Source organism: Hakea prostrata, chromosome 10, assembly GCF_041222555.1.
Source record: "Hakea prostrata isolate BN-2017 chromosome 10, UWA_Hpros_2, whole genome shotgun sequence".
In the NCBI taxonomy this organism is placed as follows: Eukaryota; Viridiplantae; Streptophyta; class Magnoliopsida; order Proteales; family Proteaceae; genus Hakea; species Hakea prostrata.
Window position 1 is genome coordinate 14,092,220 of NC_142609.1, and position 15,379 is coordinate 14,107,598.

The 15,379-nt window shown below is 40.1% G+C and overlaps 2 protein-coding genes and 1 pseudogene across 2 annotated transcripts; all 3 read right to left on the reverse strand.

Moving 5' to 3' along the window:
* Positions 1–1,332: 1,332 nt before the first annotated feature.
* Positions 1,333–2,604, reverse strand: LOC149002047 (uncharacterized; annotated as a pseudogene).
* Positions 2,605–10,831: 8,227 nt separating this feature from the next.
* Positions 10,832–12,258, reverse strand: LOC149002048 (transcription factor bHLH35-like). The gene is made up of 4 exons (XM_089136387.1): positions 11,771–12,258; positions 11,461–11,682; positions 11,197–11,370; positions 10,832–11,110 (listed from the first exon to the last, which is right to left on the reverse strand). The coding sequence occupies exons 1-4, from the start codon at positions 12,248–12,250 to the stop codon at positions 11,027–11,029; spliced, it is 960 nt and encodes a 319-aa protein (XP_088992513.1). The 5' UTR covers positions 12,251–12,258; the 3' UTR covers positions 10,832–11,026.
* Positions 12,259–14,026: 1,768 nt separating this feature from the next.
* Positions 14,027–14,655, reverse strand: LOC149002049 (uncharacterized). Its single transcript, XM_089138624.1, has 3 exons — positions 14,612–14,655; positions 14,494–14,500; positions 14,027–14,380 (listed from the first exon to the last, which is right to left on the reverse strand). Exons 1-3 carry the CDS (start codon positions 14,653–14,655, stop codon positions 14,027–14,029), a joined length of 405 nt encoding a protein of 134 aa, XP_088994750.1.
* Positions 14,656–15,379: the final 724 nt, after the last annotated feature.

Here is a 15,379-nt window from a genome sequence, read left to right on the forward strand (position 1 = left end):
ATGAAAAAAATATCAATACTAAATTATCGTTGATTTACTTGTTAACAAAATTTTGAATATATATTTTATTTTTTTTAAAAGGATATTAATGGGAGAGATTTTCAATTTCCATCACCAAAGTAATGAGAGAGGTTTTCAATTTTCATAACCAAAGCAATGAATTTATTTCTATTAATTATGGAGTACGAATTTATTTCTGTTTAAAGCAACACTATCAACTTATTGACTATTTTATCATTTTGTATGAGCTTGAATCATGTTATAGTTCTATGAATTTTATTTTTAATTTACTGGTGATATATATTTTTTATTTTATCATTATTATTATTTTTAATGAATTTACCTTTGATATTTTAGGTCCAAGGATATAACCAATTAAGGCTAGGGTCAAGATACAGTCAATCAGGGCTGGGGACAAGGTTAATCAGGGTCAGGGCCAGGGACAGGGACAGGGTCAATCAAGTTCAGGGCCAATCAGGGTCAGGGTCAACCCATCTTGACTTAGCCCAATTATGACCAATTAAGGTGTGAATGGGCTTGGCTTGGCTATGTAGGGCTTAGGGCAAGGGACAATAGTCATTAGCCCTAAACTAGGGTCAAAGCGGGAATAGAACATATAGGGTTGGGCTTGGGATTGCAAAAGCCCGACCCAGCCCGACCCAGTTGCAACCCTACTTATATTTAGTCCCTATTTACTGTTACTCCCCAAATTTTTACTCCTAATTTCCCCAAAAAAGGTGAACTACTCTCATTCTCCTCTAATATTTCAAAATGGTGAAATTATTCTTTTATTTTTCGATTTAGAAGGAAATTGCAAAAAGTAATTTTGTTATCTACTTACCAAGAGCAGAAAAAATAACTTAATTAAACGTTAAATTAATAGTAACGATCACTCAGGTTACTTAGTGTATTTTTAAAAAGTGTCATGTAATCAGCTAATAAACGTTTATTAATAATAAGGGTAAAATAGTAAAAGCAGACATGATATTAAGTTTGATAAGCAATACAAAAATATACAGAGGATAAAGTTGTAATTTAACTAAAGAAGTAGTAAATGCTTTCTGAAGAAGAAGAGAATGTCTTCTCGGGTTGTTCATTTGAGAGTTATGAACCAGAGTTAATGTTCTTGGAGAACTTACTTTTTGTCTTGAGTGTTCGTATATTTATTCTCCTCATACCTCAGTGATAGTGAAGATGTTGTTCAACCGTTGGATCAATGGATTCTGAAAGGAGGGTGGCAATCGTTGGAGGGCATGGCTTGATCAGCAAGTTACACCTCAATCTTGCCTAAGAAGCTTTTACAACTGTATATAATCCCACCAAATAAGGAGGTCAGGCCATCAATGACGTTGATGTGACAACAAGAAAACCTATTGCAGACAAAACGGCAGGATGTGTTACTCGAGTAAGTGGCGGACGAATAAGAAGATTCCTAGCTGTCCATGCGCATTTAATGAAACTCAGTGCATTCAATACTGAAATTAACGCGAGGATTGACGTTTAAAAGATATGCGCATAGTTCTCTGGCAACATTACTTTTTCTGAGAACTGGTGTGTCAGGCCGCTGCTGAGAGGTCTGTCGAGAAGCTTCTTAGCACAACTGGCTGCCACTAAAAGGAGCTCTTCTCAACAACCTCCCATGCCGAAAAGTGCCCTATGAGGCCAACGAACCAGGGTTTTTAATGAATTAGAACCGAACCAATGTATTGATTGGGTTGGTGCCCCTGGACCAGGGGTCTGAGCCAAATACCCCCAACAATTAGCTTTCGTGATTGCAAGAAGACAACAAAAGGATCATATTCTTTAGTCGAACCTTTCAATGGTGAAGCCTCAACATCAACCATGGCAGAAGAATCTTCCACTGATGAAGAACTGGCGAAAGATGGTGATTTTAGTAAACTGGGTTTCTCCATTTGTTTCTCTATCTGTTGCAGTACATTCTGGAGACAAGCAAGAGCATCAAAAAGAATTGATCTCTTATCCATATGCCATCACCAATGGGTAAATGTTTGAGTTGTGACCAAAAAACGAAAAATGAAGAACAGATCACTTAATAATAGATCTACCTTTACTTTTGTAATGTTGGGAACGAGAGACTTCAAGGTCATGAGCTGTTGATTTACACGATTTCTTCTATTCCTTTCAAATACCAAATTCCTGCTTGTACGCACATTCCCATTTTGCCACCTCCTCGTCCTCGTCTTCCCCCTGTTGTTGATTTGCATGTTCTTGTTGATTTTGTGGCAGAAACTGCTGCTCTTCTTGCACATTTTCCTTTGATTGAGATCCAATTTCTGGTTCTTCAGGAGAAAAAGAAGGAAGAGGAGGTGAATCTGTATAAAAAGAAGTGATGAAGAGATCAGAAATATCAAGTTCTTGAAGAACCTCAGGAGACTGAACGGCCAACCAGTCATCGCAGCTGAAAGCAGTGTGAGCATTGTCAGCTGCTTCCATTGAAGCATATATTTCTTCTTGCAAGAATGAATCGAGTTCCATTGCTCCAAAATCTGCGTCCATCACTTTCTTTGAATGTACTTCAAATTCCAAATGTAGAGGATAAATTACACACACAAAGCCCTTTTTATCACCTCTTGGATGAATGAATCTCCTCTTTGGGTCAAGTACCCAAGTTTATCTATTCTCTGTATCATCATTCAAGATCGATAGTGAAGATCATTATTTGTGTTTTCTCTCAATATTGGGCCCAAATATGGCACCATAACAATGATTCAGTATCTATTGTATTTTTAAAATTTTCAAATTGTTCTCAAATCTGATTCAACCTTCAAGGGGAAAGGAAAAAAACAAAGAAATAAAAAAGAGGGATGGTGAAAAACAGCTATGACTGATTAAGTATTTTATTTCAAAATTTCTCTCATCAACGTTAAAGGAAAGGAAAGAATCGAGATAATCTCAACTACTCAATAGAGAATTCAAGTAATTGATCATGCAGAATATGAATACTTACTTTGTTATGCCTACCTAAGGCGTTTATATTGTGTTAGGTAATGAAGATTGACTATGAATATAACTCTAAGAAGAGTTGTATTAGGTCCATCTGCCAATTTCTTTTTGAGTATTCAACTGTCAATATTTTTGCTTCGAGTTCTATTGGAGATTGTTATTTACTTTAGAGTCAACTCTGGACGAAAGAAATCTTCCCATCATGACTTGAGTGCTTGTGAAACACCAGAATCCAGAGATTGTGTGGCACATCTACTTCTGGACACAGTTCAGGATTTTAGTTTTACATTTTGTAGATGAAATGAGAGTCATATTTGGCACTGCATTTTCTCTACCACTAAACTACTGGTTTCCTCTGAATGAGAGAGCTATGATCAGGCAAAAAAAAAAAAAAAAAAAACCCCCCCCCACTTTTTTTTTTTTTTTTTTTTTTTTTTTTTCTTCCCCCTTTCTTTTTCAAACCTTCCCATTCCCACCCCAATTTGTGGTGAACCTTTCCTTTTTTTTTTTAGGTTCCCGAATGAGGTTACTTAACAAGGTGGAATAACTCAAGAAGAAAAACGAGACTTTGAATAAAAGTTGAATAAGAAACAATATAATCTACCAGCAGTAGGTGATTCCTACGGCTACCCAAGAGCAATGGCTCTCACATAAACTTCTCTCTATATCCTTTCTACTCATCCTCCCCCCTATTTATAGCAATTACATTCCTATCGAATTAATTAACAAAATCAGCCTACTTCGAGTAGGACTCTTCAAAAGAAACCTAACTGTAATGTAACTCTAACCTAGATGTATTATGACTCTTGACTCTCTAAATCTAATTCTAATAACCTTAACGCAGAAGGACTCTTCATGCTTCAAATTTGCCATCGCTTTGAATGCACTAGGACTCTGCTGAAAACAACAGGACTCTCTTCACTCTTCAAACTGTCAATCGTTTCCTTGGGAGTGCTTTCCTTGTCGAATATAGACTCTTGATATCGTGGGGCTTATCAATACTCCCCTCCAAAAGTTTCACCTTGTCCTCAAGGTGAAAATCCGGAAAGTGGGACCGTATTTCAGCATAAGATTCCCAAGTATTTTCACAAGGCGGCAGTCCTCCTTTCCATTGAATCAAAACCTCCAAAGAACCCTTGAGTAGAGAAACGAATGTTGAGCAAGGCTTCGGGTGTGAGCTGCAACTCGCCATTTCCCTGCAAACAAGTTGGAAGCGGCTGCGGCTTAATGTGCTGCCCCAGTGCCTGCTTCAATTGTGAAACGTGAAACACCGGGTGGATCCGTGAATCATCAGGTAAACGTAGACGATAGGCGACTGGTCCCACCGGCTCAATGATCCTGGTACGGCCCATAGTAGCGATGGCTGAGTTTCTCATTGGGCCGTTTGGCGAGTTTCTCGAAGCGATAAGGTTGTAGCTTAAGAAAAACTTCATCCCCCACTTGATAATGCACTTCCCTACGCTTTGAATCCGCGGAATTGCACATCCTATCTTGGGCCACCCGCAGATTTGTTTTGAGATCCTCCAACACCTGATTGCGCTTTCGGAGGAACACATCAACCTCATCCACTTTAGATCGACCATCCTCCCAACACAGAAGAGAGGGGGGGTCTCGTCCATACACAACCTGAAAGGGAGTCATTTTTGTGGCTGAATGAAACGTCGTATTGAACCAATATTCGGCCCACGGTAACCAATTAATCCAGTCCTTCGGTTGGCGAGCGCAAAAACATCGTAGGTAAATTTCAAGGCTGCGATTTACCACCTCTGTTTGACCATCCGTTTGAGGATGGTAGGCACTGCTGAACTTGAGGTTGGTACCCGCTAATTTAAAAAGCTCCATCCAAAAATTACTAAGGAAGACACGATCTCGATCGGAGACGATGGTTCGAGGGAACCCATGCAAGCGGATAACCTCCTTGCTGAACGAGATAGCCACATCCTTGGCGGAATAAGGGTGTGAAAGAGCGATGAAATGCGCGTACTTGGATAGCCGGTCAACTACAACAAGCACGGTATCTCCACTCTTAGTCCCGGGTAACCCACCAATAAAATCCATGCTAATGTCTTCCCAAATGCGATCCGGAATTGGTAGTGGTTGAAGGAGTCCAGCGGGTTTCATGGCTTGATATTTACTGCACCGACAAGCATCACAACTAGCCACAAATTCGAGGACAGCAGCCTTCATTCCTACCCAAGATACCACAATGCTAATCGCCTGTAAGTCCTCAAAAACCCTGAATGCCCACCGAATGGGGTAGAATGATACTCTGAAAGTAATTTGGGAATTAATGGTGACCCATCGGGGATGACTAACCGATTCTTATAGAGTAAGGTGCCCTTTTGAAGCCGGTAGTCGGGGTAGTCCTGGGATCCCTTCAAAGAAGGCTTGAACGATCTTCCGGTAACGGTCCGAGGCGTGTACCGCTGTATCTAGTCCCTCACTTTCCCCGCCAAGTTGCTGTTGTCATCGAATAAAGCTGCTTATCATCCTGCGACCTTCGCGAGAGAGCATCGGCGGCTTTGTTTTCGCTACCCGGACGATACAATATCTCAAAATCAAATCCCAAAAGTTTCAAGACCCACTTTTGTTGATCAGTAGCCACAATGCGCTGTTCCAGCAAATATTTCAGACTTTTCTGATCCGTTCGTACTTTGAAATGTCTCCCCATCAAGTAATGACGCCATTTTTGAATGGCAAGTACTATTGCCATTAGTTCTTTCTCATAGACAGACTTGGTTTGTGCGCGAGGGGACAACACTTGGCTCCAAAGAGGGCAATGGGATGGCCCTCTTGCATCAAAACCGCACCCAGCCCAAAACCTGAAGCATCAGTCTCTACCAAAAACTCTTTCGTGAAATCTGGCGTCACCAATACTGGAACGGTTGTCATGGCTGTCTTGAGGGCATTAAACGCCGCCATTGCCTCGTTACCCCACTGAAATGCATCTTTCTTCAATAAGTTTGTGAGTGGAGCGGCAATTTTACCATAATTTTGGACGAATCTGCGGTAATACCCGGTTAATCCTAAAAACCCTCGCAAGGCTTTAAGATTGGCAGGTTGGGGCCACTCCACCATGCACTTAATCTTCCGTGGGTCCGCCGTGACTCCGTCTTTAGATATGATATGTCCTAAATACTCCAGTGTAGCAACCCCAAACATGCATTTTTTTCGGTTGACTACAAGGTGGTGCTGTGTGAGAAGTATAAAGGTGGTTCGCAAATGGGCCACATGTTCCTCCATGGTCTTGCTATACACCAAAATATCGTCAAAGAACACCAAAATAAATTTTCGCAAGTGTTCTCGAAATACCTCATGCATTAGTGATTGAAATGTGGCTGGAGCATTCGAGAGCCCAAACGGCATCACCAGGAACTCGTAATGCCCATTATGTGTACGAAAAGCCGTCTTTTCTTCATCACCTTCCGTCATTCTAATTTGGTGGTATCCTCGCTTTCAAATCAAGCTTGGTAAACACCGTGGCTCCGCCTAGCTCATCCAACAGTTCATCAATTGCAGGAATGGGAAACTTGTCAGGAACTGTGAGTTTATTCAGGGCACGATAGTCCACGCAGAAACGCCATCCGCCATCCTTCTTTCGAACCAACAGTACTGGACTGGAGTAAGGACTCACACTAGGTCGTACCAATCCTGCTCGTTAACATTTCCTGTACCAATCTTTCGACCTCGTTCTTTTGAGAATGTGGGTAACGATAGGGTCGAATATTAGGTGGGTTACTCCTCTCGGCTAACCGTATCTGGTGGTCTTGCTTCCTTCTTGGCGGCAGTTCAGTTGGTTCAGCAAATAATTGAGCAAAGTCGGTTAATAAATGTGACACTCGTTGTACTCTCTTGTACCTCTATATCATCTCCGACGGGATGCTGAGGTTGTAGCCGGATCCATCACCACCGCTTGAACCGATCGTAGCACACTCTTCAATGTTGTTTCTAATCGCAGCAAGGTTGGATCCCCATTTAGTTTCACGGGTCGTCCCCGCCACTCAAAGCTCATGGTTCTCAAGCGCCACCATCTGCGTACTTCCCCTAGTGTCTGCAGCCATTCTACGCCCAAGATTATATCAATGCTACCCAAATTGAAAGGGTAAAAATTTTGCACAAAGACCTCGCCGCCTAGCTGAATCGGAATCGTCGACAAATCCCCGTACCTTTGCTAATCGTCCCATCGCCCAAAGCAACCTGAAATTTTGTTTTCTGGATTTCCAATCCCAACGGCTCCACCAACTCTTGAGCGACGAAATTGTGCGTTGCTCCACAATCGATCAGAATGATGACTTCATAGCCATTTATTTGTCCCGTTAGTTTCGGTGTGTGTGGTGAATCGATCCCCACCAAAGAGGTATGCGAGAGTTCCGTCTCAAGCACCGGCTCCATATCGTCATCATTGATCACTCCTTCCGCTGCTGCAACTTCCGGACTATCATCGTCGTGGAGTAACAAAGCAACCTTAGTTGCTTCGGAGGGCATCGATGGCCTTTGGAGTATGGGCCGTCACACCCGAAACATACCCCTTTGTCCATTTTATCTTTGATTTCTTCCCGGGATAACCAACGTGAGCGTCCCGAGCTCCCCGTCGCAGCCGTAGTTGCAGTCGAGATTGTGAAGAGGAAGACGCGGGTTCACTTATTTGGTTTGGCCGAACCGAACCGTTAAAGCTTTGGTTCATTCCGGTTCCCTCGAACCGTATTGGTTCCTTTAATATTGGTGTTGGGTGGGCTGAAGTTAATAACACGTGAGGTTAGATTTTGGGCTGATTGAGTGGGTGGGGCCAAAAGAGGTTTCTTATTTTTCCCCACTCCATTTTTGTCCTCCACGGCTTGGGCCAGGTCCATTATTTGGCCCAAATTGGTGAGCCCAAATAATCGAACTTCAGCCCTTACTTCTTCATTTAAACCAGCGAAAAACACCCCCTTCAACCATTCTCCATCTACCGCTCCGTCCGCCGCTAATTTCTCAAACCCTTCTCTATATGCTGCAAACGTTCCAATTTGCTTGTGATTAATCAATGCTTCTTGGGGAGTCTTCAGTCAGTGCTGAGTTAAATCGATAGATCATTGATTCTTTCAAGTTTCTCCATGATGACAATGGCTGCTGCAGCTCTCGGAAGCGTATCCATCCTAGTGCCGCACCTTCAAAACAAAGGGTTGCGCTTCCGAGTTTCTCTTCATCGCTGAGTTTGTACGGATCAAAGTACCTTTCAGCTCGTGCGATCCATCCCATCGGATCTTCCCCCGTGAAAATTGGCATCTCAAGATGTCTAGGAAGGAAGTCTCTCGGTTTCTCTCGGTTCGATTGTACGCTTGTCGTAACTGAACTCCATCGGTTCTAGTCACCTCCGGCATTAAGGTATGCATCTCTCGCTGATTTTCCTTGCGATAACATGAACCTTAATTCATCTCTAAACTCGTCATTGGCCTTTTCTCCTTTCTCTATGTTTTGTGCTAGGAGTCCCACTTGACCTTGAATCTCTTTCACGATACTTTCCAATTCCTCTACCCTCTCGCTCCATTCGACTCTTGACCATTCCCCTAGAATCGATGGCTCGATACCAATTTGTTAGGTACCCGAATGAGGTTACTTAACAAGGTGGAATAACTCAAGAAGAAAAACGAGACTTTGAATAAAAGTTGAATAAGAAACAATATAATCTACCAGCAGTAGGTGATTCCTACGGCTACCCAAGAGCAATGGCTCTCACATAAACTTCTCTCTATATCCTTTCTACTCATCCTCCCCCCTATTTATAGCAATTACATTCCTATCGAATTAATTAACAAAATCAGCCTACTTCGAGTAGGACTCTTCAAAAGAAACCTAACCGTAATGTAACTCTAACCTAGATGTATTATGACTCTTGACTCTCTAAATCTAATTCTAATAACCTTAACGCAGAAGGACTCTTCATGCTTCAAATTTGCCGATCGCTTTGAATGCACTAGGACTCTCTGAAAACAACAGGACTCTCTTCACTCTTCAAACTGTCAATCGTTTCCTTGGGAGTGCTTTCCTTGTCGAATATAGACTCTTGATATCAGGGGCTTATCCCCAACCATACCTCCCCTTCCCTTCTTCTCCCCCCCCCCCACCCACCCCCACCCCCTCTCTCCTTTTCTTTCCTGGGGGGGGGGGGGGGGGGTTGTTTTTGTTTTTTTTTTCTTTTTTCTGCCCCCCCCCCCCCCCCCCGAATAGAGGCGAGTCTCGTTTTTTTTTTTTTTTTTTTTTTTTTTTTTTTTCAAAAAAAAAAAAAGCGGGGGGGGGGAGGGGAGGGGTGTGTGGTTATTTTTTCACACCCTTTTATTTTTTTTTTTTTTTTTTTTTAAAGAATATTTTCCCCCCCCCCCCCCCAAAAATAAAATTGGATTTTTTTTTTTTTTTTCTTTTTTTTTTTTCCCCCGAAAACAAAGCCCCCCGAACCAAGGTTTAAAGTATCCCACGATGATATAAATCTGGATACGACATGATACGTCTCGTATTAATTGCTGGATTTATATATGCACTTTTCCAAATACTAGTACGTGAATGTCACAAATGCCTTTCTTGTGAGGTAGGATCTAGAGAGGGAAGGTCCTGAGCCTTTCAAGTTTGCCTGGGATTGGTGGGGTTTCGAGTTCCTAGGGTAATTATACCTCATCATGTTGATTTTCCTTTCTAGTATTCTTGCTGGAGAAATGTTGCCTTTCTTCAAGGATAAAGTAACTGTTCATGAAAGTTAGTTTACTCTATAAAGTTCACTGATTGCTATGTTGCAGGAAATGATGGGCATGGGTGGATCCATCTTATAGAGGACTCAGCACCCATTTCACTTGTGAAGTTCAATTCCAATACAAGTTGTTAATGAAAATCAATGATATGGTTATTTTTATAGCAAAACTTAATATTGTTCTCTGATAATATGGATGGTTTTGCAGTTTTTTGGATCAGATTTGGTAGTTGCTGGTAATATGCGTTCATGGGTCAAAGATGATAGAAACGGGCCATTTTTCCTTGGATGTTTTTTATTTTTTTATTGTTGTACATGAAAAACAAGGTGTATATTATTAGGATTTTGATAATTTTAAATGTTACGATTGTCGTTCCAGGCGTATGTTTCTTCTGGTTTAGGATGACGATTTTTGTTTAAATATTACTATGGTCTCTTTTTAAATTACGTAATATGGTCCCATAACACTGCCTAGTGACAGCAATAATTTATAACCCTCGAAGGTCCAACCGTTGTAATGGTTCTTTACACTATTTGGTTTACATGATTCTGTAGAATATGATTTTCCAAAATTACTTTCGAAACTGTATACTGTTGACCACATAAGTCTCCCAATGCTAGTGTTTGGCTTCAACACTGCACAATTAATGCACTGTATGAGCTGCCTACCAAAAAAAAAAAACACCACCAAAACGAGTCAATCTGTAATGATTTTTTTTTTTTTGTAGGAAACAAGTAGCATTTCATTAAAGCCGTGGAGAAGCCAAGGAAAAAAGGGAACATAGATCCCGAATCCAAGGAGAGGAGTATGGCCAAATCGTCATACACGGAATAGACGAGGCACTCTGAGCAAGAGCATCAGCTACAGTGTTGATGCCTCTTGGAATGTAAGAAAAAGAACAGGATGACATTGAGTTTCCTAGTCTTCTAATATTTGAGATTAGAACATTAAGGTCAGAAGGATTTGGTTTTTCCAAGTTAGTTAAGCACTGAATCACAAATAGGCAATCACTTTCCACAAGAAGATGATCATAGCCTTCACCGATTGCATGAAGAATGCCGTTTCTAATTGCCAATGCTTCACCAATTGTAGCCGATGGAAAGGAGAGTGGATCAGAGATGGCGATAGTTGAATTACTTGAGTGATCACGGATGATGAAGCCAATACCTCCTTTCTTGAACTATTGGCAGAAGCTCAACCCAATAGTATAACACCCATCCTTTTTTGTAAAATAAAATAAACCATGATGCCCCCTTAATGACAAAAATACATATAAGCATATGAAAAAAATATATGATATAGCTAAAAGTCAGTTCTCACATACACCCCTTCCTTCAATAAATTTACAACGAGAGACCCAAGTCTGCAGCATTTATCTTCAACTTCTTCAGCAGCTTCTCTAGGGTGAAAACCCCCTTTTTCTTACTCTGTGCAAGAAAAACCTCAAAATTAAAGATATCAATCATACACATAAACTAGGCTGATATTGTTATGGAGAAACAAGAACACTTACATGAAGGAAAGCAGTAGTAAGCATAGTTCCATTATCACACTGATCAACTGAAACACATGTGATTTGCAAACCCAGCATCTCAATCGCTCTTAAAACAAGCCCAACTGCTCCCACTCTATTGTTGCAGCAAATCTTCAATATGAATCTCTGATCGTTCAGCATATTTCCTTCTATCTGCAAAAATCTTACCTGATAAGCTATTTATCCTCTTCTTAGAACCCAACTTAAATGTAAAGAGAAATAGTAGAATTGAATGTTATTAGCTTTTGTGATTGCAGGAAGACAAGCAAAAGGATCATATTCTTTAGTCGAATCTTTCAATGGTGAAGCTTCAACATCAACCATAGCAGAAGAATCTTCCACTGATGAAGAAGCAGCGGAAGATGGTGATTTTAGTAAACTGGGTTTCTCCATTTCTTTCTCTATCTGCTGCAGTACATTCTGGAGATAAGCAAGAGCATCAATAAGAATTGATCTCTTATCCATCTGCCATCATCAATGGGTAAATGTTTTAGTTGTGACCCAAAAAATGAAAAATGAAGAACAGATAACTGAATAATAGATCTACCTTTACCTTTGTAATGTTGGGAACGAGAGACCTTAAGGTCATGAGCTGTTGATTTACACGATTTCTTCTATTCCTTTCAAATACCAGATTCCTGCTTGTACCCACATTCCCATTTTGCCTCTTAGCATCAGGGTCTCCTTCCCCTTCCACCTCCTCGTCCTCGTCTTCCCCCTGTTGTTGTTGATTTGCATGTTCTTGTTGATTTTGTGGCAGAAACTGCTGCTCTTCTTGCACATTTTCCTTTGATTGAGATCCAATTTCTGGTTGTTGAGGAGAAAAAGAAGGAAGAGGAGGTGAATCTGTATAAAAAGAAGTGAGGAAGAGATCAGAAATATCAAGTTCTTGAAGAACCTCAGGAGACTGAACAGCCAACCAGTCATCGCAACTGAAAGCAGTGTGAGCATTGTCAGCTGCTTCCATTGAAGCATATATTTCTTCCTGCATCAAGAATGAATTGAGTTCCATTGCTCCAAAATCTGCGTCCATCACTTTCTTTGAATGTACTTCAAATTCTAAATGTAGAGGATAAATTACACACACCAAAGCCCCTTTTATCCTCTTTCAACAATCCCCCCTCCTTTTACCAAAAAAAAAAAAAAACAATCCCCCCTCCTCCCTCAAAAAAAAAATTGCTAAAAAAATCCTTTGCCATATTAGTCACCTCAACTCGTCACAGGGCAGACTTAAATATTGTGCATTTAATGCGCAACACTTGCTGCCAACGGTCGATGTTGATATTTCGACCGAGAAGCGACACTGATGGTCGAGATCAAAATCTCGGTCTCGACAATTGGCAGCATAGTGTTGCGCATTAATGTGCAATACTGAGGTTGAACCCAATAGTCATACCTAGCCTACTTCTCCTCTTGAGTGGGTTTAAGGAGTGGAGATCCTCTCCACCTAGGCAAGTCGTCCTTTCATCTCCCTATACTCGCATAAGGCTTAATATAAAGCTCGTCTGTGGTACAAGCCCATGTGTGTTTTGGAGGGGGGAAATGGATGAGAGGACGAATACATAGGTGGAATGTGTTTCAAAGTAGACTCCCTTCTCAAATATGTAGTGGACGGGTGTGAAAGCAATAAAACACTCTATCTTCACTAATAGAATAATTAAACTTATGTATCAACCAAGATTTTCATTCTCTACAATTATGAATCCTGTAATTCATTGCAATTAATTATTAGAATTGTGACACCTGAATTTATCATCTTCTTATTTTCATTTTCTCGAAATTCAAGTTTGTTTGGGCTTAGCTTACATGCATCTTGCACCTAGCCTCAAGAGAATTCGAAATCTTGACCTCATAGTAAGAGGTGTTGGTCTCTTAGTCTTTTGACAGCCAAGCAACCCCACGAGATTCGATATGCTAATATTATTGTATAAAAGAGCAAATTATATTTACACTCTTATATTTGCAAATTTACATTCACACCCCCTAGAATATTTTATTACAAACATCCTCTTGTAATTAATATCATTAGCTTTAAATATTTAAAGATATGTATACTCTAAAAAAAAAATACATCAAAGTCAAACTTTCTTGGTAAAACATGAGAGATTTTCATTTGTTGTCTTCTCTTCTTTTCATTTTTTTTTTAATTTTTAGGGTACATAAACAAGGCAAAATCCCAAGAGCAAACAAATTAGTACACAAACGACACAAGATCATTCTAAAAAATTCCTTCACATCATGAGGGAATTCGGAACATCAAGAGGCTCTCCCTATCAAGACCCAACTTCGACTTCAACACCCCCTGCTAGTTTATTTGCTTAAAGGAACATTAGAAGAAAAAAAATTATTGAAAATTTTTAAAATACAATACATGCTCAATCATCATGTAACCTTACTATTCTAACAAAATAGGTACAATTCTTATATAAGAGGTGTAAGTGTGTAAGCTTAATAAAATAAATTCTACTGGATATTATTCGCAAATATTTGTTGTATAAATGTAATTTATAGTTTTACAGAATGAACATCAATTCTTGCGCTCTCTGTTCTTCTTTCTTTTTTTTTTTTCTTTTTTTTTTCTTTTTTTTGGAGAAAAGGAGACTTTATATTAATAGAAATAAATAGGATACAAACAATAATACAATATTAGGTTCTAAAGAACCTATGACCCTGTCGCTCTTTTACAACATATTGAGAGAGCTGAGCAGGCAATGAGAGAGGATCCAACAAAATTTCTTGATCCGACGTTGCCAATCCGGCTAAAAAAATCTGCGCACCTATTAGTCTCCCTAACACCATGGACCAAAATTTACTCCTGAAACAAAGATCTCAAGTGAAGAATATCCTTAACAATGTGTAGTATCGCCCAATGTGGGCGGTAAGTACACAGTAAAGTCCTAATTGCTACTTTGGAGTCTGAATGAACAAAAACCTTATTACAGCCGTATTGCTGCGCAAATTGCAAGCCACACCAAATTGCAAGCATCTCAGGATGAAAAACACCCACATTAGCACAGCCACCAGAACAAGCAAAAATAACATCACCTTTGCAATTTCGAGCCATAGCACCATACCCTCCAATATGTCCCCGGAGAGAACCGTCACAGTTGATCAGGATCCAACCACATGGCGGTGGTAACCAATAATGAACAGAACTCTTAACCTGGGCAAAAGAAACCGAAATACCCCAACTAGAGAAGAATTGTCTCTGTTCTATGTTCTTTCCTCCTTTTGGTACTCTTGTTGCCTAATTTCCTCAGACCCCACATGGCTTACCAACAAACTGAAAGCAATCAATAGGGAATCAAAAAGAAATCTTCAGAAAAAAAAAGATTTTAAAAAATTGAAAAGAGGGTTCAACTCTTTTTGACAAGACAAAGGGTTTGACTGATACCTGCTTACAAGTTCGAATTGGTACCAGTAACCCATAAAAGTCATGGTTGCAATCAAAATAGTGAGAAAGGTATTTTTTTAGAAGTGGGTGTTTCTCCAATATTAGTAAAATGTACAGCATTGTTCGTTATGAAGTCACTTGAGATTTCGATCTCGATCGTTTATTGTTTAAAGGTGAAAAATTAGACATTTTGACCGAAATCTCGACTGAAACGTGATTTCGTGCTTCCTTCCTTGAAGAAAGAAGGATTGAACATGACCCTACAATGGTGGGTGTGTTTCAAAAATGAATGGCTAGCTGTCTTTCATGTATGGCTTTGGTGTTCCATTATGAAGAATTCTTACCCATTTGGGAATGGCTGGCAAGTCTCAATAACCCAAAATGGTTAATTTAGATCATGCACCCAATTAAACACTAGAGGAGGTCTCAAAGTCTATATGGGATTCAGATTTGTCTCCCTTTGTACCCTTTTGGGTGAGGAAAACTTTATGTTCTCAATTTCACATGGTTGCGGTAAAGACCAATTTTCATTATGTGAAATGTTTCGGGACTGTTTTATGTCTAAATGTACCTGGATATGGTCGTTTTCTGATTTGCCCATCATCGAGTAGGTGATGAGTCTTGTAGCCCTGTCAAAAATTCGAGTTCTTCAAAATAACTACTAGCGGATCCCAAATTGTTAGAAGATCTTGTGTCGCTAGCAGGCATTTTCGGATATAGGTGGATTTTAGTCTTTTTCTTTTGAAATAGGGTTTTCACCGTTGAGAA